This window comes from Oncorhynchus clarkii, chromosome 23 (assembly GCF_045791955.1).
Source record: "Oncorhynchus clarkii lewisi isolate Uvic-CL-2024 chromosome 23, UVic_Ocla_1.0, whole genome shotgun sequence".
In the NCBI taxonomy this organism is placed as follows: domain Eukaryota; kingdom Metazoa; phylum Chordata; class Actinopteri; order Salmoniformes; family Salmonidae; genus Oncorhynchus; species Oncorhynchus clarkii.
The window spans coordinates 36054380-36082313 of record NC_092169.1 but is presented as its reverse complement, the minus strand read 5'-3'; the positions used below and the strand labels follow the sequence as shown (position 1 = coordinate 36082313).

The 27934-nt window shown below is 43.1% G+C and overlaps 2 protein-coding genes across 2 annotated transcripts; both read right to left on the bottom strand.

The window, feature by feature from the left end:
• Positions 1-1712: 1712 nt before the first annotated feature.
• On the bottom strand, positions 1713-10288 carry LOC139381847 (cerebellar degeneration-related protein 2-like). Its single transcript, XM_071125661.1, has 6 exons — positions 9995-10288; positions 8233-8345; positions 5934-6082; positions 5508-5678; positions 4236-4461; positions 1713-4101 (listed from the first exon to the last, which is right to left on the bottom strand). The coding sequence occupies exons 1-6, from the start codon at positions 10074-10076 to the stop codon at positions 3445-3447; spliced, it is 1398 nt and encodes a 465-aa protein (XP_070981762.1). The 5' UTR covers positions 10077-10288; the 3' UTR covers positions 1713-3444.
• Positions 10289-20443: 10155 nt separating this feature from the next.
• LOC139381279 (zinc finger protein 665-like) lies at positions 20444-24560 on the bottom strand. Its single transcript, XM_071124741.1, has 4 exons — positions 24528-24560; positions 24248-24358; positions 24009-24132; positions 20444-23897 (listed from the first exon to the last, which is right to left on the bottom strand). The coding sequence occupies exons 1-4, from the start codon at positions 24558-24560 to the stop codon at positions 21577-21579; spliced, it is 2589 nt and encodes an 862-aa protein (XP_070980842.1). The 3' UTR covers positions 20444-21576.
• Between the last annotated feature and the right edge of the window lie 3374 nt (positions 24561-27934).

The following is a 27934-nucleotide window of genomic DNA, read 5'->3' as shown; positions in this document are numbered from 1 at the left end:
CAAGTTTGTCAACATTCCATTCAGTGCCATTCAGTAAGCATTAAAAAAAACAGATGACACCATGAGGAAATGGCTTTGTATTACTGTAAGTCTAGTTTCCTTGAATTTACCTTGAACCCCATCCCCCACTCTCAAGAAGACATATTACCATATTTATGTACTGGTAGAAATCTAAGTGCAAATTCAATTCATAATAGCATTTTTAGACAGAGGATGATTGCTTTGTGTGGTTGTTTGTAGGCCTATGCCATCTAACAATGATTATTGTCTTACTTGGCATTTACATTAAGACTAGCCTGACCTTTAACCCTTGTATAAGGTGCCTAACCTGTGAATCAGTCACTAATATGTAGACAAAAACACACATACAAACAAAAACGTACTGTCTCCCACCCTGCTGTGCTCTCCATTATGTCCCTGTCACAAAGTGAGAATTATGTCCCGGTCTTGTGATGATGATGCTCCGCCCTGTATGAACCGCTTTGTTCAGATTACATAGATAATAATAGCTACCACCATGACAAACCACATGACATTGCAGTTATACTAATGGACCAATAGAGACACGGAATCCTCTGAGTTTGCATTTATCACAAAGATTACACATGTACTGTATGTATTTACAGTACCACTCAAAAGTTTGGACACACCTACTCATGCAAGTGTTTTTCTTTATTTGTACTATTTTCTACATTGTAGAATAATAGTGAAGACATCAAAACTATGAAATAACACATATGGAATCATGTAGTAACCAAAAAGTGTTCAATAAATCTAAATATATTTTGGATTCTTCAAAGTAGCCATCCTTTGCCTTGATGACAGCTTCACACAGTCTTGGCATTCTCTCAACCAGCTTCATGAGGAATGCTTTTCCAACAGGGAGTTCCCACATGCTGAGCACTTGCTGGCTGTTTCCTTCACTCTGCGGTCCAACTCATTCCAAACCATCTCAATTGGGTTGAGGTTGGGTGATTGTGGAGGCCAGGTCATCTGATACAGCACTCCATCACTCTCCTTGGTCAAATAGCCCTTACACAGCCTGGAGGTGTGTTGGGTCATTGTCCAGTTGAAAAACAAATGATCATCCCACAAAGCACAAACCAGATGGGATGGCGTATCGCAGCAGAATGCTGTGTTGGCCATGCTGGTTAAGTGTGCCTTGAATTCTAAATAAATCACTGACAGTGTCACCAGCAAAGCACCCCCACAACATCACACCTTCTCCTCCTCCTCCATGTTTCATGGTGCGAACCACACATGCAGAGATCATCCTTTCACTTTCTGTAGTCTGCATCTCACAAAGACATGTAGGTTGGAACCAAAAATCTCAAATTTGGCCTCATCAGACCTAAGGACAGATTTACACTGGTTTAATGTCCATTGCCCATGTTTCTTGGCCCAAGCAAGTATCTTCTTCTTATTGGTGTCCTTTAGTTGTTTATTTGCAGCAATTTGACCATGGCCTGATTCACACAGTCTCCTCTGAACAGTTCATGTTGAGATGTGTCTGTTACTTGAATTGTGTAAAGCATATATTTGGGCTGTAATCAGAGGTGCAGTTAACTCTTATGAATTTCTCCCCTGGGTCTTCCTTTCCTGTGGCGGTCCTCATGAGAGCCAGTTTGGCCTCATCAGACCTAAGGACAGATTTACACTGGTTTAATGTCCATTGCCCATGTTTCTTGGCCCAAGCAAGTATCTTCTTCTTATTGGTGTCCTTTAGTTGTTTATTTGCAGCAATTTGACCATGGCCTGATTCACACAGTCTCCTCTGAACAGTTCATGTTGAGATGTGTCTGTTACTTGAATTGTGTAAAGCATATATTTGGGCTGTAATCAGAGGTGCAGTTAACTCTTATGAATTTCTCCCCTGGGTCTTCCTTTCCTGTGGCGGTCCTCATGAGAGCCAGTTTCATCATAGCGCTCAATGGTTTTTGCGACTGTACTTGAACTTAAGTTCTTGATGTTTTACACATTGACTGACTTAATGTAACGATGGACTGTCATTTCTCTTTGCTTATTTGAGTTGTTCTTGTCATAATATGGACTTAATCTTTTACCAAATAGGGTTATCTTCTGTATACCACCCTTACCTTATCACAAGACAACTGATTGGCTCAAACGCATTAAGGAAAGAAATTCCACAAATGAACAAGGCATACCTGTTAATTGAAACGCATTCCAGGTGACTGCCTCATGAAGCTGGTTGAGAGAATACCAAGAGCGTGCAAAGCCGTCATCAAGGCAAAGGGTGGCTACTTTGAAGAATCTCAAATATAAGTTGATTTGTTTAACACTTTTTTGGTTACTACATTATTCTATATGTGTTATTTCGTAGTTTTGATGTCTTCACTATTATGCTATACTGTTAAAAAAAAAAAAAAAAGTGATAAAGAAAAACCCTTGAATGAGTAGGTGTGTCCAAACTTTTAAGTGGTACTGTATCTAATACATTGAACAGGAATTACTAACAGCACTTCTTCTAACTACATAAAGTGTCAGAAAATAACATCCCTGTGCTAGTCTAAAGTGCATCTCATTACAATGTGATTTTACAGTGATGTCAAAGTTTTTTTTTATCATGATACATTAGGATAGCATGAGTTAGGCAGCAAAAACAATTAACCGGACCGTCTGACACACCATCGGAAAAATACTTAGTTCATGAAATGTCAACATTGTATTTGAAAAGCACAGTAATATCATAGCACATATCTGAGTTCTGGTATAGCCTCATTAGATTATATTGCTAACTACTACATCAATCATGTACATACAACTCAGTCTTCATACCCAAATACTTTAGTTTTTACATTTTAGGATCATGCTAACTTTTTTGAAGACATACAGTACAAATCTGAGATGTAAATTCACATAATTTGTCTTTACTCATCACCAAGAGTAAGAAACAGTGGCGTTTGAGGCACAAAGATGATACAAAGTTACCGTTTTGACCATCAGGCTCAGACATTGTCACTTTAAAAGGATATGTAGCTTTTGATTGAACAGTGCATAGAGGTACCATGGAAAAGCACTAGTCCACAGAAAGTTTCCAGAGGTTCCTGGTTCCTGAGAGTAGAAGAACATTGCCCGTAGACGCTAATCTAAGGGCAACATGGCTCAGGTAGGGCAGGTTGATTGAGGCAGAATGAAGACTGAATGTTAGGCACTGTTTGTTCCATGCAAAAGAGCTGGTATATCAGCTGATGTTTGTTGCCTTTCTCTGGCTGCTCCAGCATTCATAGATAGAGATGAGACCTTAGAGTTGGTAATCGATTCAGCTGCAGTTCCACCAGATACAGACACAGTACATCAGTTACCAGGCCTTACAATCTGTAAGGTGCTTGCTTAATAGCTCACCTCCAACAAGAAACAACTGCATGTGCAGCGCAAAAGCAGAGCCATTTTTGCGTGTTTACTACAAAAGCCATACTACGCCAACTACCAGGGCTTTCCTCTGTTCTCACTCAGGTCCTCTTTTGTTTTCTGGATGCAGGTAAATATCTCCTTGAACAGAGCCTTGTACTCAGGCTGGTGAAGTTCATCCTCCTGGCCCTTTGTGTCTATGCCTGCAGCCTTGCGAAGGGAGGCTGGGGCTGGGCTTTGTGGGCAGTCCGAGGGGGCTACACTGGGTGTCTGGAGCTCTTTGTGGTTGTGCTGCTGGTTTGGGTACGGCTCCCCCTGGTGGCAGAGCCGCAGCAGTGCATCATATTTTACCTGCAGGGCGCTGTACTGAGCGTCAACCTCGTTGAGGAGGGAGATCCCACGCTGCTTCACCACCTCTGAATGGCGGACGCACGAACGCTCATGGCTCTCGTCTACCTCTGACCCATCACCCCGGGGTGACCTCAGCTGCTTCTCGCTGTTGCATCTCTTCAAGATGTCACAACCTTTCGGGTTGGAAAGGTACCTGACGTCCATCACGTCTTCCTCGCTCTCTCCATCCTCCCCCATCCCCCTCTCCTGGTTCAGGGGGAAGAAGAGGGTATTGGGCAGCATTGTCAGGCTGACCCTTGACCTCCAAGCTTTGGTGGCATGGTTGGCTCTCCACAGCTGACGAAGCTCCTCAGCCTCACACTCCAGCTCCGCTAGTCTGGCCTAGAGAGAGAGAGAGAGAGACAGAGAGGATTCAGTAATGTAACTCTTAACTACCATTTCACTGCATACAGTAGGAGCAAACAGATTGCATTGGCTTAAAATTATGCTCTGTGTGAGTTGCTTCTCTTCCTCACCTGGCACCCCGCCATCATTCCCAAGCGCTGCTCCAGCACCACATTCTCATTGGCTAGCAGGTCTGCATCTCGCTCCGCACCCTCCCTCCGAGCACGTTCATTGGCCAGCTGGGTCTGTAGAGAGCGGAGTGATTGCCGTAGCGACTCCTGCTCCTCCTCTAGCCACGAGAGGTCAGAGGGAGACCAGCGGTCATCAGATTGGTCACCAGAGTTATAACTTGAGTATCTGAGAGGGGTCAGAGGAAAATCTAACTTTATTTTTTTTAAGTATCAGTCCAGACCAGCAGTTACACACCTAATTAGTCTTACTAAGTTACTGATAAACTGCCAACAAGTTATTCAAGCATCCGTTTGATGAATTGGTAGCAAGATATCCTGTATCAAACAGACTAATCAGAAGTGATCTTTCGTGCAGGGCAGAGATTAGTGTCCTTACAAGTGGACTATGACCTTTGGGTGACAACTGTGACCACGTTTCAGTTAAGTCAGTAGGGAGAGAGTACTATAGTCTGCTTGGCATGTGTTTTGATCAGTGACCTACGAGCTTCGGCCTGGATTAAAGGAGGGGCCAAACCCTAACTGGATTACACAGTCTGAACTGCTACGGCCTCAGAGGGCAGGAAGAGGGCTAGAGTACTAGCAGTAGTACTAGTCTCCTTAACCAGTGTGAACGACAAGAGGTAACACAGAGACAGAGCCAAATCACACCAGAGCAGGGCCAAGAGGGACTTTTGGAAGTCAAAGTGGAATTGAATGAATGCCATCTAGAGTAGGTTTTAGGACCTTAGTTGCCATTAGTTCTGTTCTAGATGGCCTTCGGGTGGGTTAGTCTTCTCTACGTATTTTCAATTAAAAAAGTGTTTACCTACAGTTTAAAAACAATGAATAATGCACAAGCTATTGAGTTCTAAATGCATAAAATGTTAATCAATTTAGCGTCATTTTCCATTTGATGAATCTGACCTAATTGTGCCATGTCTATTTAACCCCATGCAGACCTGACTGATCTATATAGCTTTATATTACGTCAGAAGATTAGGTGAAGGAGAGGGTGTAGAGGAGAGTTCAGACAGGAAGTCAGGAAGTAACAGAGAGTAGCCAGACACCAGCTCCAGTAAGAGGATAGCACAGATTCTATTGTCGACAGACCAGTGCTGGCCCACTTGTTAAAGTATGGGTCTATTCCAGCTCAAGGAACAGTACAGATTGTCCAGATCTAAAAATCGGTGTGTTGAGTAGGTTGTTTGTATTTCATGAGTGCAGTGATCTCACCTCTGTGTGTGTTGCAGGTCATTCAGGCAGTACACACTCTGCGCCCCGTAGGGCTGACATGCCTCTGTAAGGGGTTTCCTATTGGGATTGGCAAGGGCGGTCTTCAGATCCTCTACCTGACATTGAAGATCCTCCATCTGAGTCTGTAGAGCTTCAATCATCTCGGTCAGCCTGAAGAGAGAGAAAATAATCCTCACACATTTAGCTCTCCTCTCACCAACACGTTGTCTTCTATTCCATCTCTAATTATCTGGAGAAAGACTGCGTCCCGATTCTCCAAACCGCCATGGATTTAGATGAATAGGATTAGCATAAGCATTGGCTGGAGGGAGTTTCCACCATTGTTAGATCCATGTGAGAAAAGTGTGCGAGAAGGGTGAAGAACTGGGACACAGCCTCAGGCTTTAAACCCAACAACAGGCTTACCCCTGGATCTTGTGCTGGGCGGCCCTGTTGTCCTGTACCAGGCGGGTGTTGCTCTGCTCCAGCTCTCTGGAAGACTGGTCAAGCTGCTCGTAGACCTTAGCATGCTGGTCATTCACATGCCTCAGGAGGTCCATCTGCTTAGTCAGGTACTGGAGAAGGAAGATGGAGTAGAAAACCAGGACTCAATATCATCACATAACCCACCTTCAACTTCACAATTTTACATTGAATCAAGATTACACCATTGTACTTGTTCAAGTCAATACGATTGGTTTTAAGCCAAGGCATACACATTATTTATTTTGGTTGCTTATCAAACCATGAACGAGATCAAACTTGCAAGAATCAAATGACAACTACCTCCTGTCTGGGCGACTATTATTGCTTTGATAGCAACATGTCTGTACTAGTCTCTGCTGGGCCAAATGAGTATTTGTAAGAGCGCAACACCTCTGGTGAGGAATATAGAATGGCACCAACACATAGTAAAGGTCAGGCTCTTCTTATTAAGACAAGTTGATTCAGACTGAGGTGCTAAAGACACGAGCACAGTGGTGCTGGGATAACATAACTATGATTCTCCCTATACTCTTCTTTCCATCTAGCCCGCTCTTCTCTCGCTCAACGTGTTCTCAATGGAAAAGGGCAATCTTATCAGGGTAAAACAGGGAGAATGCCATAGACAATATAACAGCTCTATCTATGGAGAACGCTGTGAACCTTAAGCTCATTAAGATCATGATGAGTCACAGAAAGCTAAACTAAAAACACCAATTCAAACCAATACTACTACACTAAATGGGAGCTGTACATTATCTTGCAATGCTATTCAGTTACAGAACGTATTCTTTGGAATTCTGCATGTTAATCCATCATACTATTATAAAAAAGTGGCAATTATCTATAGTGTTTTTCCTAGAGTGAGAGAGGTCAATGTTCTCATAAAGGCAAGATAACATTACAATTTACAGCATCAGCTTCCTCCTGTGCTGTTTCTACATGCAGTCAGGTCATGAAATGGATGGCGACGTTAGAGAAATTCATTCTGTCAGTCAGCAGTTTCAAAGATGAGGGGAAGGATTTAGGAGTTGACCCTACTCAAGGAAATTAAATCCAGAGCTCATATGGAAATGAGTGGCTGTTGCTGAGCATACAAGACGGTTTCACTGGTGATATAAGAGAGAAACCACAAATACGGTGAATGTGATATTTAAATACAACTTAACTGGTTAAATATTTAGATTCCCTAGCATTGAGAGAGGCTATTTCATCTCTAGTTACTATAAATCACAACAATTCAATGATGGCAATGTGAGTGTGTCAAAGGTTCAAAGGTATATACACCCCCCCCCCCCAAAAAAAAGAGGACAACTGATATGGGCCAACTTTATCTTTCCTGGCCCTCTGAAAGTTCACTGGACAAGGTGAAAAGCATTGTTGTTTTCAAAGGAGTGAGAGCCCCACTGTTTGATAATGGTGGCGTTGTAATCTTGAACATGGAAAAACAAAATACTTATTCCCTGGAGCTTTACAGTATCGAAAGACAAGGACTCGTATATAGATTTTGTAGTCTTGACAAAACTATTTCAGTCAAAACATCTGCATTATACATTTCACATTCTATTCCATTACCTTTGTGCTTCTAGGGTCATACCCTACATGAACAGATCCAGCAGAGAGATTAAGTCATTAATCAGGATCCGACCCACTAATCTCTTCTTCAAAGGAAGTTAATAGGGTGGCAGGTAGCCTAGTGGTTAGAGCGTTGGACTAGTAACCGAAAGGTTGCAAGATTGAATCCCTGAGCTGACAAGGTAAAAATCTGTCGTTCTACCCCTAAACAAGGCAGTTAACCCACTGTTCCTAGGCTGTCATTGAAAATAAGAATTTGTTCTTAACTGACATGCCTAGTTCAATAAAAGGTAAAATAAAACAAAAAAATGGAAGCCTGCCTTTTGTAAATCTGGAACACTTGATTTTATTTAGGAATTAGAGGAGCACAAATCTGAGGTGAGTTTCTCTTGTTTTCAACACGCAAGGAACACACCAATGCCTAACGGAAAGGCCTCAAGGAACACACCAATGCCTAACGGAAAGGCCTCAGGTTTGCCAACGAGTGCTTGATTACCTGGATACTGTGTGCTACTGCTGGGCTGGAACAAAAGCCTGCAAACACTACAATAGCTCTCCGAAAGTGCCTTTGGCTACAGTTAGGGACTATGTGTCCACATACTTCTGATTGATCAAACAGAGTAATCGCTACCCTGGTAGTTACAGCTTGATTGGTTAAAACCCTTACCTCTATCTCCTGTAGCTGTTCCTGATTAGTGGAGTACATCTGCTGATGACCCTGCTCTAGCTCTCTGTTCCTGTCCAGCAGGGTCTTCCCCAGCTCAGCAGCCAGGTGGAGGTCTGCATGGGAGGAAAGAGAGATCACAGAAGAGGCTCTATAAATAACTTATCAAATGAAAGGTTGGGCAAAGATGAAGCCATTAGTGTGACAAGACCTGGCAGAGACATCTAGTGCATCTATGGCTGTGTCTCAATTCTCAATGTCAGGTGGGTAAATCGATCTGGCAGACATCCTACCTGCATTTGTGGGTCAAATACATGTTACTTGTGCTGCCCTTGATTTACAGTAGTTTGCTTACAATGGAACATGATCCCAAAAGGGATATATCAAGCACACCTCAAATATATTTGAGATATGTAAGCTATTTGACACAAGTCAGGACATTTACAATCAGAAAGGTAAAAAATAAATCTACCTTAATCACTGTGGCCTAATTCATGCGTTGTGAAATGGTCTCTCATTTACAGGATGTGTGCTGGGGAGTTTCTCTCTAAGAATGAAATATAAACTGAATATCTTCTAATATAGAGAGCACCACTATATTTCCCCATTTCCTTTCCTTAGATTTCTATTCCAGAATTCATTAATAAATGGTCAATAAAATATCTTGAACTACGCAAATTAGTGGAACAAAACCTTATTATATGCAGAGTAACCTCTGCAGCATGGGTAAAAGAGTCTGCCCACATCTGGTTTTCAGCAGGTAAAGAAAGCTACTGTAGGTTGAATCTAGCTGCTATGAAAACCGGATGCACCAGATTGCTGGCAACTCCGCTAACTAAGGGTGTGTTAACCATAGACGATAGAGGGCTCATCTTTGGATCTATGCCATTATACTGCCTGTGACAGCGCCATTGAGGCAATCTTCATTTTGAAGTAGTCCATTTTCTTCACGATTGGCTGATCCCTCCTGATGACCCAGTGGTCCATCTCCAACAGGGTCACCAGGAGGGATCAGTCAAAGTTGGAAGTCCTAACCAGTTGACTACGTTAAAATGGTGGAAGCCCTCAATGGTGCTGCCCATGCAAATATGACATTTTGGCCACTAAATGCCTTTATCGTTCTCTATGGCGGTAACCTAGAAGTAAAATATCGCATAATTTGGTCAACTGCGTAATTAACTCCCTTGGTATACGGTCAGTGCTATACGGAATCATTGGGATGTCCCTACCCTAAACCATTTAACATTTCAACTGCAATAGGGTAGGGACGTCCCAAGGGTTTGGGATAGCGCGTACCCTTGGTCTACATGCAGAATCTGCCCACGGGAGATTACATGCAGAGAAGAACATTGAAAAATCTGTAGAAAATGTAAGACAATGGATGCATTGTTTAAAATGGTTGGTTTCATCCGTGGCAGTGGAATGGTAGCCCCGGGTGTTCCAATTCTGCTTGAGATAACCTTGAAATATTTGGCTGAAGTCCCACAATGTTTTCTGTCGCAGTACAGTAGGCTAGAGTTAAACCTACCAATGTGTCCTTTAAAATACATTCGTTAGTGGCACCTGCACCTGCCCTATGAAAAAAATGGGTGCACCAGGCGCTCATTGATTCCACACCTGCTAGAAAAATAATTCATTAGCCTAACGCTGCCGGAGTGCCAAATTGTGGTCACTGCCAGGTTGTTGCTGTCATTTGATACGCACAGCACATGTGAGCCCGCGCTTTCACAGACTCGGTCATCATGGATAGAATAAAAATATTTACCATGCTCAAGGTCCTGGTTGTCATACCAAGGTTCTTCCTCCTTGATTTCGAATTCTTCAACCTCAATCATATCTGTAAGCATCTTCGGTCACAATGACTCACCGACATCAATAGCTTTCACTGGAATAGGAGGCTATTTTCGTGGAAAATGCATTAATCTGCCTTTGAGGTGTTCAATTTCCCCTCATCAGCTGTACAAAGCCGATGTCTACTCACCGGCTACAACTACAGTATTATGAAACTGCCTAACCATCCCACAACACATATTACCACCCGGTGTGGTGAAACACCTCTATTTTTTGGAACACGACCATACGAGCGTTTGTTTCAAAGAACGCTCCGTAAACCACGCCTTAGTGGGCAGAGCTAGGCATGTTAAAATGGGACACGTTTAAATAGGGAGAAAAGCCTCTCATTTTAAAACGTGTCCACAGTGGTTCTGTTTTGCCTAGTTATGAGAATATATTTGAGACCAGTGTATTACAGTTCATTTTCGTCTTTGACTCAATAAGTAAAATATATTTGATTAGTAAACAGGGAAACAAAGAGTCCCAGACAGTTCGCAATATATTGTTATATAATATATATATATATATATATATATATATATTTTTAAATTGTTAAGGTTCTTCAGGCTAAAGGCTCCTGGAGGCACCTTTAGGGGTTCTGCCGGTGTTGCAATCTGAGGAGCCCCTAAAGCCTTCAGGAATGTTTCCTTTTTAGAGTGTAGACGATTCTGTGCTTCCAACTTTGTGGCAACAGTTTGGTGAAGGCCCTTTCCTGTTTCAGCATGACAAGGCCCCCGTGCACAAAGCAAGGTCCATACAGAAATGGTTTGTCAATATCGGTGTGGAAGAATTGACCGACATGCACAGAGCCTTGACCTCAACCACATTGAACACCTTTGGGATGAATTGGAACGCCGACTGCGAGCCAGGCCGAATCGCCCAACATCAGTGCCCGACCTCACTAATGCTCTTGTGGCTTAATGGAAGCAAGTCATCGCAGCAATGTTCCAACATCTAGCGGAAAGCCTTCCCAGAAGAGTGGAGGCTGTTATTACAGCCAAGGGGGGACCAACTCCATGTTAATACCCATGATTTTGGAAGGAGATGTTCAACGAGCAGGTGTCCACGTACTTTTGTTTATGTGGTGTAACTACTCTGTTTAGCTTGACTTCCTCCACCCACTGCAAGGCCAACAGTACGGCCATCAGCTCCACCGTATATACAGCCCAGGTGATCTGTAAGTAGTTTTGGCCCATCTGTGTAAATGGACACAAAATCCTGATATACAGTATCCAAACATATATTAAACTACATGGAGGCAGGAGTAGCTATGGACAGACACATAGTAAAATTAAGCATTTAAATTTTTTTATTTTTCACCCCTTTTCCTCCCCAATTTTATGATATCCAATTGGTAGTTATAGTGTTGTCCCATCGCTGCAACTCACGAACGGACTCGGTAAAGGCGAAGGTCGAGAGCCTTGCTTCGGCTTTATTTGTATTAAAACGTGTTCCAGTGCAACATGTCTAGCTCTGCCCACAGGGGCGTGGCAGATGTTATTGCGGGTGTAGCAAAATGCTTGTGTTTCTAGCTCCAACAGTGCAGTAATAATCTAACAAGTAATATCTAACAATTTCACAACAATACACACACATTGTAAGTAATGACATGGAATTAAGAATATATAAATATTTGGACAAGCAATTTTGGAGCGGCATAGACTAAAATACAGTTGAATAGAATACAGTACATATATATATATATATACAGTGCCTTGCGAAAGTATTCGGCCCCCTTGAACTTCACGACCTTTTGCCACATTTCAGGCTTCAAACATAAAGATATAAAACTGTATTTTTTTGTGAAGAATCAACAACAAGTGGGACACAATCATGAAGTGGAACGACATTTATTGGATATTTCAAACTTTTTTAACAAATCAAAAACTGAAAAATTGGGCGTGCAAAATTATTCAGCCCCTTTACTTTCAGTGCAGCAAACTCTCTCCAGAAGTTCAGTGAGGATCTCTGAATGATCCAATGTTGACCTAAATGACTAATGATGATAAATACAATCCACCTGTGTGTAATCAAGTTTCCGTATAAATGCACCTGCACTGTGATAGTCTCAGAGGTCCGTTAAAAGCGCAGAGAGCATCATGAAGAACAAGGAACACACCAGGCAGGTCCGAGATACTGTTGTGAAGAAGTTTAAAGCCGGATTTGGATACAAAAAGATTTCCCAAGCTTTAAACATCCCAAGGAGCACTGTGCAAGCGATAATATTGAAATGGAAGGAGTATCAGACCACTGCAAATCTACCAAGACCTGGCCGTCCCTCTAAACTTTCAGCTCATACAAGGAGAAGACTGATCAGAGATGCAGCCAAGAGGCCCATGATCACTCTGGATGAACTGCAGAGATCTACAGCTGAGGTGGGAGACTCTGTCCATAGGACAACAATCAGTCGTATATTGCACAAATCTGGCCTTTATGGAAGAGTGGCAAGAAGAAAGCCATTTCTTAAAGATATCCATAAAAAGTGTAGTTTAAAGTTTGCCACAAGCCACCTGGGAGACACACCAAACATGTGGAAGAAGGTGCTCTGGTCAGATGAAACCAAAATTGAACTTTTTGGCAACAATGCAAAACGTTATGTTTGGCGTAAAAGCAACACAGCTCATCACCCTGAACACACCATGCCCACTGTCAAACATGGTGGTGGCAGCATCATGGTTTGGGCCTGCTTTTCTTCAGCAGGGACAGGGAAGATGGTTAAAATTGATGGGAAGATGGATGGAGCCAAATACAGGACCATTCTGGAAGAAAACCTGATGGAGTCTCCAAAAGACCTGAGACTGGGACAGAGATTTGTCTTCCAACAAGACAATGATCCAAAACATAAAGCAAAATCTACAATGGAATGGTTCAAAAATAAACATATCCAGGTGTTAGAATGGCCAAGTCAAAGTCCAGACCTGAATCCAATCGAGAATCTGTGGAAAGAACTGAAAACTGCTGTTCACAAATGCTCTCCATCCAACCTCACTGAGCTCAAGCTGTTTTGCAAGGAGGAATGGGAAAACATTTCAGTCTCTCGATGTGCAAAACTGATAGAGACATACCCCAAGCGACTTACAGCTGTAATCGCAGCAAAAGGTGGCGCTACAAAGTATTAATTTAAGGGGGCTGAATAATTTTGCACGCCCAATTTTTCAGTTTTTGATTTGTTAAAAAAGTTTGAAATATCCAATAAATGTCGTTCCACTTCATGATTGTGTCCCACTCGTTGTTGATTCTTCACAAAAAAATACAGTTTTATATCTTTATGTTTGAAGCCTGAAATGTGGCAAAAGGTCGCAAAGTTCAAGGGGGCCGAATACTTTCGCAAGGCACTGTACATATATGAGATGAGGAATGTTGTAAACATTATTCCTTAATAATGTAAACATTATTAAAGTGACAAGTGTTCCAATTATTAAAGTGTCCAGTGATTTCACGTCTAAGTATATAGGGCAGTAGCCTCTTACGTCCTAGTGATAGCTATTTAACAGTCTGATGGCCTTGAGATTCCATTACATTACAACTCTCCTTCCGTGGCCTCCAATTGCTCTTAAATGCAAGTAAAACTAAATGCATGCTCTTCAACCGATCATTGCCCGCACTTGCCCGCCCGTCCAGCATCACTACTCTGGACGGTTCTGACTTAGAATATGTGGACAACTACAAATACCTACGTGTCTGGCTAGACTGTAAACTCTCCTTCCAGACTCACATTAAGCATCTCCAATTCAAAATTGAATCTAGAATCGACTTCCTATTCCGCAACAAAGCATCCTTCACTCATGCTGCCAAACATACCATCGTAAAACTGACCATTCTACCGATCCTCGACTTTGGCGATGTCATTTACAAAATAGCCTCCAACACTCTACTCAACAAATTGGATGCAGTCTATCACAGTGCCATCCGTTTTGTCACCAAAGCCCCATATATTACCCACCACTGCGACCTGTACGCTCTCGTTGGTTGGCCCTCGCTTCATACTCGTCGCCAAACCCACTGGCTCCAGATCATCTACAAGTTTCTGCTAGGTAAAGCCCCGCCTTATCTCAGCTCACTGGTCACCATAGCAGCACCCACCCGTAGCACGCGCTCCAGCAGGTATATCTCACTGCCACCCCCAAAGCCAATTCCTCCTTTGGCCGCCTTTCCTTCCAGTTCTCTGCTAACAATGACTGGAACGAACTGCAAAAATCACTTAAGCTGGCGACTCATATCTCCCTTACTAGCATTAAGCACCAGCTGTCAGAGCAGCTCACAGATCACTGCACCTGTACATAGCCCATCTGTAAACAGCCCATCCAACTACCTCATCCCCATACTGTATTTATTTATCTTGCTCCTTTGCACCCCAGTATCTCTACTTGCACATTAATATTCTGCACATCTACCATTCCAGTGTTTAATTGCTATATTGTAATTACTTCACCACCATAGCCTATTTATTGCCTTACCTCCCTTATCTTACCTAATTTGCACTCACTGTATATAGACTTTTCTTTTTTTCTACTATATTATTGACTGTATGTTTGTTTATTCCATGTGTAACTCTGTGTTGTTGTATGTGTCGAACTGCTGTGCTTTATCTTGGCCAGGTCGCAGTTGTAAATGAGAACTTGTTCTCAACTAGCCTACCTGGTTAAATAAAGGTGAAATAAAATAAAAAATAGATAGAAGCTGTTTTTCAGTCTCTCGGTCCTAGCTTTGATGCACCTGTACTGACCTCGCCTTCTGGATGATAACGTGGGTGAAAAGGCAGTGGCTCTGGGGATTGTTGTCCTTGATGATCACCACCCTCTGGAGAGCCCTGAGGTTGCAGGCAGTGCAGTTGCCGTACCAGGCGGTGATACAGCCCAACAGGATGCTCTCAATTGTGCAGCTGTAAAAGTTTGGGTTTTAGATGTCAAGCCACATTTCTTCAGCCTCCTGAGGTTGCTCCTTCTTCACCACACTGTCTGTGTGGGTGGACCATTTCAGTTTGTCAGTGATGTGTACGCAGAGGAACTTGAAGCTTTTCATATTCTCCACTGCGGTCCCTTTGATGTGGATAGGGGGGTTCTCCCTCTGCTGTTTCCTGAAGTCCACGATCAGCTCCTTTGTTTTGTTGATGTTGAGTGAGAGGTTATTTTCTTGGGACCACACTCCCAGGGCCCTCACCTCCTCACTATAGGCTGTCTCATCATTGTTGGTAATCAGGCCTACTACTGCTGTGTCATCTGCAAACTTGATGATTGAGTTGGAGGGTCAGCGAAGTGGAGGCGTCGTTTCCTACCTTCACCACCTGGAGGCGGCCCGTCAGGAAGTCCAGGACCCAGTTGCACAGGGCGGAGTTCAGACCCAGGGCCCCCGAGCTTAATGATGAGTTTGGAGGGTACTATGTTGTTGAATGCTGAACTATAGTCAATGAACAGCATTCTTACATAGATATTCCTCTTGCCCAGATGGGATAGGGCAATGTGCAGTGCGATGGCGATTGCATCATCTGTGGATCTATTGTGGCGGTAAGCAAATAGAAGTGGGTCTAGGGTGTCAGGTAAGGTAGATGTGATATGATCCTTGACGAATCACTCAAAGCACTTGATGATGACAGAAGTCAGTGCTACGGGGCGATAGTCATTTAGTTAAGTTACCGGTCCTTTCTTGGTTACCGGAACAACGGTGGATATCTTGAAGCACGTTGGGGTCAGCAGACTGGATAGGAAGAGATTGAATATGTCCGTAAACACTGGTCTGGTCTGCGCATGCTCTAAGGACACGGCTATGGATGCTGTCTGGGCTGGCAGCCTTGCGAGGGTTAACATGTCTTACTCACGTCGGCCATGGAGGAGAGCCAACAGTCCTTAGTAGCTGGCCATGTCGTTGGCACTGTTTTACCACACCTGTACCGTCAGTGTACTCACACTGCACACTCCCTTTTACACTTGCTAATAATTTGATGTGGCATAGGTAGCCAATATAAATACCTTTTCGCTATTGGATGATTTATAAGACGACTATCGAGTATGAATAGTTGTGTCATCCTTGCAGACTACTGGACTATGCACATTTTGTAGGGTCTGTGAAAACAAGTGCACATGATTATTGATGTCTACTCCAGCCAACCTTTATGGCCTATCCTCTGAATATAGCCTACCTAATAAATACAGTTATCGCAGACCTTACACATAAACTAAATAGACAAATTAACTACTGTAAGCATTATTATTGTTAAAGATGTTTAATTCACTCTCATTCAATCGTTTTTATTTACATTTACATTACAAGTGGGCCATATGCATGAGAACAGGCTCTCATAGGGACCAATTAAAGCACAACATGTCTTGGGTGTGACTGGCGGAAAAACCCATTCCATTGTAGAATATACTACACTACAGTATACCTATTCTAGTATCTATCTAACAGTAGCCTATATATAATACAGTGCTAGAGCCTTATCTTAGAAACCCCTGAACATATTGAACTTTGAACGCCACATTTGTGATGTGACTCTGACAATCACTGTTCAATAACAGACGCTGCCCTCGTTTTCTCTCCAATTATCTAACATACAAACCCTCCAAAATAATGACATGAAAATATCGTTTTCACCATACGTTTCAGAATGCACAATTTATTCTGACAAAAAAAAGCTACAGTATGTTCCAAAACCATGTTCCCATCCACTTATATTCAGTGAAGTGTGGGTGAATGGATGATTGAGAAACATTACCGACTCCCCCCAGCGGTGAACAGGGATCTGCAGCAAAATACAAATGGTTTCATTTGAATGGTAGAGAAAAACAAATACGTTGACAAAATCACCAACCGATTCGTTGCATCGGAGTGTTTATAGCTTGTATTATTTTCAACTCTTGTCCCTAAATGCATCGCAGGGATACTTATTCCCATAAATGTTATATTGTTTCTTAGATCATTTATTGTTAGGGCTCAAACAAACCAACAGCGTTTGCTGGCCGATAGCACTTGAGCACGGATGTTGGCAATGGGACATCTACAGCTGGTGGTCCCTAAATACACAGCGCGCAGAACGATCCGCAGACGAACGCTAGATCCACATTTAGTGCGATGTGTGGGCGCCTTTAGACAGCGAACAACAATATTTCAGTTAAGAACCAGCAAAAGTTAAATCAAATAACATTTAATTGGTCGCATACACATTTTCTATTTGTTATCGCAGGTGTAGCGAAATGCTTATGTTTCTAGTTCCAACACTGCAGTAATACCTAACAATACAAAGAAAGGATTCCAATAACATTAGAACGAGCAATGTCAGAGCCCGGAAAATAAATATATACTCTAGAAAAATACAAATGTAGCATGCAACAATTTCAAAGATTTTACTGAGTTACAGTTCATATGAGGTCATCAGTCAATTGAAATGAATATATTGGGCCCTAATCTATGGATATCACATGACTGGGAATACTGATACTGTTGGTCACAGATACCTTAAAAAAAAGGTATGGGTGTGGATCAGAAAACCAGTCTATCTGTTGTGACTACCACTCCCCTTATGCAGCGCAACACATCTCCTTCTCATAGAGTTGATCCGGCAGTTGATTGTGGTCTGTGAAATGTCCCACCCCTCTCCAATAACTGTGTGAAGTTGCTGGACATTGGCGGGAACTGGAACATGCTGTCGTAGCCGCCGAACCAGAGCATCCCAAACATGCTCAATGGGTGACATGTCTGGTGAGTATGCAAGCCATGGAAGAACTGGGACATTTTCAGCTTCCAGAAATTGTGTTCAAATTCTGGCGACATTGCGCTGTGCATTATCTTGCTGAAACGAGGTGATGGCGGCAGATGAATGGCACAACAATGGGCCTCAGGATCTCGTCACAGCAATTTGAATGCACAGAGATTCTATCAATTAAATGCAATTGTGTTCATTGCCCGTAGCTTATGCCTGCCCATACCATAACCCAACCGCCACCATGGGGCACTCTGTTCAAAACGTGACATCAGCAAACCGCTCGCCCACATACATGTGGTCTGTGGTTGTGAGGCCGATTGGACGTACCGCCAAATTCTCTCAAATGATGTTGGAGATGGTTTGGTGGACACAGCTCTGGTGGACATTCCTGCAATCAGCATGTCAATTACACATTCCCTCAAAACTTGAGACATCTGTGCCATTGTCAAATCAAATCAAATCAAATCAAATGTTATTTGTCACATACACATGGTTAGCAGATGTTAATGCGAGTGTAGCGAAATGCTTGTGCTTCTAGTTCCGACAATGCAGTAATAACCAACAAGTAATCTAACTAACAATTCCAAAACTACTGTCTTGTACACAGTGTGAGGGGATAAAGAATATGTACATAAGGATATATGAATGAGTGATGGTACAGAGCAGCATAGTCAAGATACAGTAGATGGTATCGAGTACAGTATATACATATGAGATGAGTATGTAAACAAAGTGGCATAGTTAAAGTGGCTAGTGATACATGTATTAAAAAGGATACAGTCGATGATATAGAGTACAGTATATACGTATGCATATGACATGAATAATGTAGGGTAAGTAACATTATATAAGGTAGCATTGTTTAAAGTGGCTAGTGATATATTTACATCATTTCCCATCAATTCCCATTATTAAAGTGGCTGGAGTTGTCAGTGTCAGTGTGTTGGCAGCAGCCACTCAATGTTAGTGTTGGCTGTTTAACAGTCTGATGGCCTTGAGATAGAAGCTGTTTTTCAGTCTCTCGGTCCCAGCTTTGATGCACCTGTACTGACCTCGCCTTCTGGATGATAGCGGGGTGAACAGGCAGTGGCTCGGGTGGTTGATGTCCTTGATGATCTTTATGGCCTTCCTGTGACATCGGGTGGTGTAGGTGTCCTGGAGGGCAGGTAGTTTGCCCCCGGTGATGCGTTGTGCAGACCTCACTACCCTCTGGAGAGCCTTACGGTTGAGAGCGGAGCAGTTGCCGTACCAGGCGGTGATACAGCCCGCCAGGATGCTCTCGATTGTGCATCTGTAGAAGTTTGTGAGTGCTTTTGGTGACAAGCCGAATTTCTTCAGCCTCCTGAGGTTGAAGAGGCGCTGCTGCGCCTTCTTCACAATGCTGTCTGTGTGAGTGGACCAATTCAGTTTGTCTGTGATGTGTATGCCGAGGAACTTAAAACTTGCTACCCTCTCCACTACTGTTCCATCATAGGGGGGTGTTCCCTCTGCTGTTTCCTGAAGTCCACAATCATCTCCTTAGTTTTGTTGACGTTGAGTGTGAGGTTATTTTCCTGACACCACACTCCGAGGGCCCTCACCTCCTCCCTGTAGGCCGTCTCGTCGTTGTTGGTAATCAAGCCTACCACTGTTGTGTCGTCCGCAAACTTGATGATTGAGTTGGAGGCGTGCGTGGCCACGCAGTCGTGGGTGAACAGGGAGTACAGGAGAGGGCTCAGAACGCACCCTTGTGGGGCCCCAGTGTTGAGGATCAGCGGGGAGGAGATGTTGTTGCCTACCCTCACCACCTGGGGGCGGCCCGTCAGGAAGTCCAGTATCCAGTTGCACAGGGCGGGGTCGAGACCCAGGGTCTCGAGCTTGATGACGAGCTTGGAGGGTACTATGGTGTTGAATGCTGAGCTGTAGTCAATGAACAGCATTCTCACATAGGTATTCCTCTTGTCCAGATGGGTTAGGGCAGTGTGCAGTGTGGTTGAGATTGCATCGTCTGTGGACCTATTTGGGCGGTAAGCAAATTGGAGTGGGTCTAGGGTGTCAGGTAGGGTCGAGGTGATATGGTCCTTGACTAGTCTCTCAAAGCACTTCATGATGACGGAAGTGAGTGCTACGGGGCGGTAGTCGTTTAGCTCAGTTACTTTAGCTTTCTTGGGAACAGGAACAATGGTGGCCCTCTTGAAGCATGTGGGAACAGCAGACTGGTATAGGAATTAATTTAATATGTCCGTAAACACTCCGGCCAGCTGGTCTGCGCATGCTCTGAGGGCGCGGCTGGGGATGCCGTCTGGGCCTGCAGCCTTGCGAGGGTTAACACGTTTAAATGTCTTACTCACCTCGGCTGCAGTGAAGGAGAGACCGCATTGTGTTGTGACAAAACTGCACATTTTAGAGTGGCCTTTTACTGTCCCCAGCACAAGGTGCTTCTGCATTATGATCATGCTGTTTAATCATATTCTTGATATGCGACACCGGTCAGGGGGATGGATTATATTGGCAAAGGAGAAATGCTCACTAACAGGGATGTAAACAAATTTGTGCACAACATTTGAGTGAAATACAATCTTTGTGTGTATGGAACATTTCTGGGATCTTTAATTTCAGCTCATGAAACATGGGATCAATACTTTATATGTTGTGTTTCTATTTTAGTTCAGTGTATATGTATATGATGGTGTGTATAGACAGTATATGAATAGTAAATGTGTATACAGAAGCAGCTATATAGGATGATCCTAGACTAGTTAAATAATGGCTAAATAAAATAAGACTAGACTACAGTATATATGAAGTGGGTACAACAATACTTAAACATTAAAGTGACCAGTGTTCAATGACTATGAACTGTACATAGGGCAGCAGTCTCTGAGGTGCAGGGTAGAGTATCGGGTGGTAGCCGGCTAGTAACAGTGACTAAGGTTTAGGGCAGGGTACTGGGCGGAGGCGGGCTGATGGTGACTGTTTAACATTCTGATGGCCTGAAGATAGAAGGTGTTTTTCAGTCTCTCGGTCCCAGCTTTAATGCACCTGTATTGTCTCAGCATTTCCCAAACTCGGTCCTCGGGACCCCAAGGGCAAAAACCAAAACATGCACCCCTTGAGATCCCGAGGACAGAGTTTGGGAAATCCTGTTGTAGATGGTAGGGGGGTGAACAGGCCGTGGCTCGGGTGGCTGAGGTCCTTGATGATCTTCTTGACCTTCCTGTGACACCGGGTGCTGTAGATATCCTGGAGAGCAGGCAGTGTGCCCCCGGTGATGTGTTTGGCTCTCCAGATTGTGGTTCAGTCAGCCTATCTACAGCCCATCAGGATGCTCTCAATGGTGCATCTGTAGAAGATTGTGAGGGCCAGGCCAAACTTCTTCAGCCCCCTACACTGTCTGTGTGGATGGACCATTTCAGGTTTTCAGTGATGTGCAAACAGAGGAACGTGAAGCTTTTCACCCTTTCCACTGCGGCCCTGTGGGGCCAGGCCAAACTTCTTCAGCCCCCTACACTGTCTGTGTGGATGGACCATTTCAGGTTTTCAGTGATGTGCAAACAGAGGAACGTGAAGCTTTTCACCCTTTCCACTGCGGCCCTGTCGATGTGGATGGGGGCGTGGTCTCTCTGCTGTCTCCTGAAGTCCACGATCAGCTCCTTTGTTTTGTTCACGTTGAGGGAGAGGTTATTTTCCTGGCACCACTCCATCAGGGCTCTCATCTCCAGGGCTCGTCTGCAAACTCAATGATTGAGTTGGAGACGTGTGTGGGACAAAATATTTAACTAACATCTATAGGCAAAAACTTAAAAGCTAAAATATGAATCTTGACTTGAATTTGCTCAGTGTTCTTTCTTCTCATGTGCTTTCAAAAGTTCTGTCCGACTGAAAGCTTTCTCGCATTTTAAACATTTGTAGGGCTTCTCTCCGGTGTGAGTCATCATGTGTCTTTTCCGTTTCCTAGAGTCAGAAAAGTTTCTCCCACAGACAGAACACGGATACGGCTTCTCCCCCGTATGAGTTCGCATGTGTCGAGTGATATAACAGTTTTGAGTAAAACCCTTCCCACAGACTTTACACTGAAAAGGCCGCTCTCCAGTATGGTATCTCATGTGTACCTTCACTTCAGATTTCGATTTGAAACCTTTCCCGCACTCAGACTCTGTGCATTTAAAAGGCCTCTCCTGAGTGTGAATCAGGTCATGCCTTGTCAATGAGGACATGCTAAGAAACAGCTTACCGCAGTATGTGCATGGATAACGCACCCCAGCATGATGTCTCGCCACATGGCCTTGTAACGTCCTTTGTAACGCGTAAGATTTGTCACACTGGGAGCAGGAGAAGTGTTTATCTTCAGGTTTTCTGTGAGCACATAGCATGTGCATTTTCAGTTTTGCATTGTTGATAAAGCCCTTTCCACACTCCCAGCAAAGGCATGGTTTCTCTCCTGTGTGTATTCTCTCGTGTTCGACAACAACCGCTGATAAGTTGAACTTCCTTGGACAGTAGGAGCACTGGTATGGGAGGTCTCCGGTGTGAGTCCTCTCGTGTCTGAGGAGAGCTGCTAAATCAGTGTAGCTTTTCTCACAGTAGGTGCAGAGGAATGGCCCGCTGAATTTATGGACATCCAGATAGTGTTTCTTGAGTGGCTTGACACAATTGAAGCTGTTTTCACACATGGTGCATTTCAAGGGCTTGTGCACCAATTTATGCCTGTCTAGCTTTTCTGGGTCTGCAAACATCCTACTGCACTCAGTGCAGTGGAGAGGGCTGTGGGTGAGTGCATGTACTTGGGCCTCTTCAGACTCATCAGGCACCTTGCACACTATCTTTACAATGTGCTTTCTCATATCATTGATGTTCTTGAACATCTGCCCACAATGAGGACATTTGTGAGGGCGCAGATCTGAGTGGGATCTCATGTGAACTTCAATGCTGTAAGATTTTGGCAAAAGTATTTTACAAATGCAGCACACTTTTGACTGTTTGCGTTTTTCAGTCTGGCTAGATTCGTAAGATGGGTCTTGGGGTGTACTGGTGGAGGACGAGTCACTGTCCTCAGGTGTTGCCTCAAGAGGAGTTCCACTGGCCAGCTCTGTGTCCCCTCCCTCAGGTTTTTGGACTGTTTCACAGGACATCTCAGAGTCCTTCTCATTACTAGCTGAAGATCTGCTACGCCTTTTCTTAGAGTTTTTTTCACATTTTAGTCTCGGTTTCTCCAATCTCTGCGGGTCCTTGTAACTCTTATGACACTTATTCAACATTTCAGGTCTTTCGTCATTTCCATTGAGCTGCTTTGGTCTTTTACCTTTAGGTTTTGACACAACTACTTTACACATATTTTGCTGATGTCTCGTCAGATCAAAATGGCACTGGAAGCGCTTCCTGCACTGGAGACACTGAAATGGGCGCTCCCCTGTGTGGATTTTCTGGTGCCGCTTCATGTCTGCACTGCACTTTAATGTTTTTTCTTTAGTCAATTCTGTTTCGGTTTGTTTACATTCTCGTGCTATCAATGTTTTCATCTGTTGTCTAACTGGTCTACAGGGCAACATCAGGTTAGTAGTGTCAATCCTTTGTAGCTTCACTAAAGGCTTGTGAAGCATGGAGGATATGATCGCATCAGACACGTCTATGCTTGTAATTTCTTCTCCATGACTTACACTGGCTTTATGTGTCTTTATTTGAGGCTTTCTGAAAGATCTCTTCCTTTTGACAATTAAATCTTCATAAGTCTGCACCACCCCATCTGCCCCGATAACCATCACTGTTTCGTACCTGGAGTCCACCTCTTCAACAATATCTTCCGTCTCATCTTTTACTGGTCCAATCCCCACAACCTTCTCTTCTTCATTACCGACATGAACCTCCATGTCGTCATGGTCCACAGGGTCAGCAAACTCTATAGATAGTTTGTTTTTTCTCTCACATTCCACCCTCTCTTCTCTTTCTACTACATTCATACTTGTCCCCGGTTCCATCTCTGTGTACTCTGTCAGTGTTGCAGTGTCCACATCCAACTCGTTGGTGAATGTATCCATGAAGACATTCAAGGATGATACTGGTGTTTCTGATTCTGTTTGTTCTGTTGCAATCACCCTTTCTACAGGAGGGAGACAGAGAGCTGAGAGAATGCAGTCCCCAACAGTGGAAGACAGAGTATCTAGAAAAGGATGAGGATAAATTAAAGACAATGGTTAAATAAAGAATACATTTTAATGTCCTCTACTGAAGAAAAGCTAGCATCTACATGGGTCCTGTGAGAGATGCTTACCATGGTTGTCCAGCTGGCCGAGATCTCTGTGGTACTGAAGCAGGGTTTTCAGCTGCTGAGGGTGAGACATGGACTCAACACATTCCTCCAGAATAGAGGGGACATCACTGAGCAGGAATGCAGCCTGTCACAGAAGGAAAATAGATAGGGTTTAGGGATGATTCAAAAGATACTATACGAAACTTTGTGAATAGTGATCCTTCACTGAATTGATTAAGGTATTATTCTAATTTCAGTACCTGTTGAAAATTTGATACTGGAAGTAGCTTCTCAAGTCTTGAAAGAAATTGACACATGAGTTTCTCTATTGCGGCATCATACTTGGGACCAAATTCCACAGGAAAAACATCCTGATAGAGAATAAGAAATGAGTATAAAATAAAAACACATTTGGTATAAGAAAAAGTGTAATCTGCAACTCACATGGAAGCATACAGCCGTAAACAGAATAAAAGGAGACCTTGGAAAAAGGTCAACATTGGTCAGCATTGTTTATAAATAAGATCAATGTTCACCAACCGGTCGATAGCGACTGGTCAATCTCAAAGGCATTCTTAGTCGATCACCAAACATTTCTGTAAAAAAACAACAACGATAAAGCCTTGAGTTGTTGACGGTAGGTGCACTTGATACAGCAGCCCTAGCACCAGGAAGGTAAAGTGTTCCCTTTTTGAACCATTTTATTAGTCTGAAGGTAGAACTATGCATACTACAGCAAATCTGGTGCACCTATAGATCTACCGCTGGCCAATCAGATAGCTCAGATCAACGTGTCTCCACAGGTTATTCACACCATAGACGCTGGAAGGAAAGCGGCCAGAAGAGGAATTGGCTTTGGGGGTAACCAGTGAGATATACCTGCTGGAGCGCGTGCGATGAGATAAGGTGGGGCTTTACCTAGCAGAGACTTGTAGATGACCTGGAGCCAGTGGGTTTGGCGACGAGTATGAAGCGAGGGCCAGCCAACGAGAGCATACAGGTCGCAGTGGTGGGTAGTATATGGGGCTTTGGTGACAAAGGATGGCACTGTAATAGACTGCATTCAATTTGTTGAGTAGAGTGTTGGAGGCTATTTTGTAAATGACATCGTCGAAGTCGAGGATCGGTAGGGTGGAGAGTTTTACGAAGGTATGTTTGGCAGCATGAGTGAAGGATGCTTTGTTGCGAAATAGGAAGCCGATTCTAGATTTAATTTTGGATTGGAGATGCTTAATGTGAGTCTGGAAGGAGAGTTTACAGTCTAACCAGACACCTAGGTATTTGTAGTTGTCCACATATTCTAAGTCAGAACTGCTGGATGGGCGGGCAGGTGCGGGCAGTTTCAGGGCATGCATTTAGTTTTACTTGCATTTAAGAGCAGTTGGAGGCCACGGAAGGAGAGTTGTATGGCATTGAAGCTCATCTGGAGTAGAGGTCGACCGATTAATCGGAATGATCTCAAGTTTTCATAACAATCGGAAATCTGTATTTTTGGACACCGATTTGGCCTATTTAAAAAATATAAATTTTTTACACCTTTATTTAACTAGGCAAGTCAGTTAAGAACAAATTCTTATTTTCAATGACAGCCTAGGAACAGTGGTTTAACTGCCTTGTTCAGGGGCAGAACGACAGATTTTTACCTTGTCAGCTCGGGGATTCAATCTTGCAACCTTATGGTTAACTAGTCCAACGCTCTAACCACCTGCCTCTCATTGCACTCCACGTGGAGCCTACCTGTTACGTGAATGCAGTAAGAAGCCAAGGTAAGTTGCTAGCTAGCATTAAACGTATCTTATAAAAAACAATAAATCAATCATAATCACTAGTTAACCACACATGGTTGATGATATTACTAGTTTATCTAGCGTGTCCGATGCGGTGCGATTTCGTGAAAAATGACTGTCGTTGCTCCAACATGTACCTAACCATAAACATCAATGCCTTTCTTAAAATCACTACACAAAAGTATGTATTTTTAAACCTGCATATTTAGCTAAAATAAATCCAGGTTAGCAGGCAATATTAACCAGGTGAAATTGTGTCACTTGTCACTTGTACTCAAGAGTCAGGGTATATGCAACAATTTGGGCCGCCTGGCTCGTTGCGAACAAATTTACCAGAATTCTAAGTAATTCTAAGTAATTATGACATAACATTGAAGGTTGTACAATGCAACAGGAATATTTAGACTTAGGGATGCCACCTGTTTGAAAAAATACGGAACTGTTTTCGAAATGATAGTTTCCGGATTCAACCATATTAATGACCAAAGGCTCATATTTCTGTGTGTTATTATGTTATAATTAAGTCTATGATTTGATATTTGAAAAGCAGTCTGACTGAGCGATGGTAGGCAGCAGCAGGCTCGTAAGCATTCATTCAAACAGCACTTTCATGCGTTTTGCCAGCAGCTCTTCACTGTGCTTCAAGCATTGCGCTGTTTATGACTTCAAGCCTATCAACTCCCGAGATTTGGCTGGTGTAACCGATGTGAAATGGCTAGCTAGTTAGCGGGGTGCGCGCTAATAGCGTTTCAAACGTCACTCGCTCTGAGACTTGGAGTGGTTGTTCCCCTTGTTCTGCATGGGTAACACTGCTTCGAGGGTGGCTGTTGTCGATGTGTTCCTGGTTCGAGCCCAGGTAGCGGCGAGGAGAGGGACGGAAGCTATACTGTTACACTGGCAATACTAAAGTGCCTATAAGAACATCTGATAGTCAAAGGTATATGGAATACAAATGGTATAGAGAGAAATAGTCCTATAAATACTATATTAACTACAACGAAAAACCTCTTACATTGAAGTCTCATGTTAAAAGGAACCTCCAGCTTTCATATGTTCTCATGTTCTGAGCAAGGAACTTAAACGTTAGCTTTTTTACATGGCACATATTGCACTTTTACTTTCGTCTCTAACACTTTGTTTTTGCATTATTTAAACCAAATTGAACATGTTTCATTATTTATTTGAGACTAAATAGATTTTTATTGATGTATTATATTAAGTTAAAATAAGTGTTCATTCAGTAATGTTGTAATTGTCATTATTACAAATAAAATAAAATAAAATAAATTGTCCGATTAATCGGTATCGGCTTTTTTTGGTCCTCCAATAATCGGCATCGGCGTTGAAAAATCATAATCAGTCGACCTCTAATCTGGAGGTTAGTTAACACAGTGTCCAAAGAAGGGCCAGAAGTATACAGAATGGTGTCATATGTGTAGAGGTGGATCAGCAAGTTAATACTGTGAGTGTAACGCTCGAAGAGTGATGGGTTCGGGAAAACGCTTTAACATACGTACAGGAATAGCGCACAAACGGGTGACGCCGAACACAGGCGTAAAACACTCTACCCAAGTACAAACTGGTACATACGCTGGACAGCGACAATCCCAACAATAAACAGGAACACCTCTTGACATAACAGCAAACAAGCCCGCACAAACACAGGTGGGCTAATATAACTTAAATAACCCCAACCCAATAACCCCAACAAGGAACAGGTGAAACCAATTAGACAAAACCAAACGAAAAGGGGAAAAAGGGATCGGTGGCAGCTAGTAGACCAGCCGAACGGGAAGGGGAGCCACCTTCGGTGATATTCGTGACAGTGAGATTTAAAAACGTTTAAAACCATGACTTGAGAAATACTCAACGAATACAACAAAGAGCTGCTGTTTTTATGAGTAAGTTCAAGTTTCAGTTATTATTCAGCACTGTGTCAACACTTTGTTCAACACTTTTATAAGACAGAAAATGCATGTTCTCCCTACTTCCGCTCATGCTACAACCACCACTTCAGCTGCAATGAATGACTACAGCAAGGTTATCCGATAAGCTTGCGTTGTTATTATTAGCGGTTTATGTCTTTTTTAATATCAAGGAATATTTCACTTTCTCTGGTCATAGGAGTAACAACATGAATTGGTGCATGAGGCAGAAATA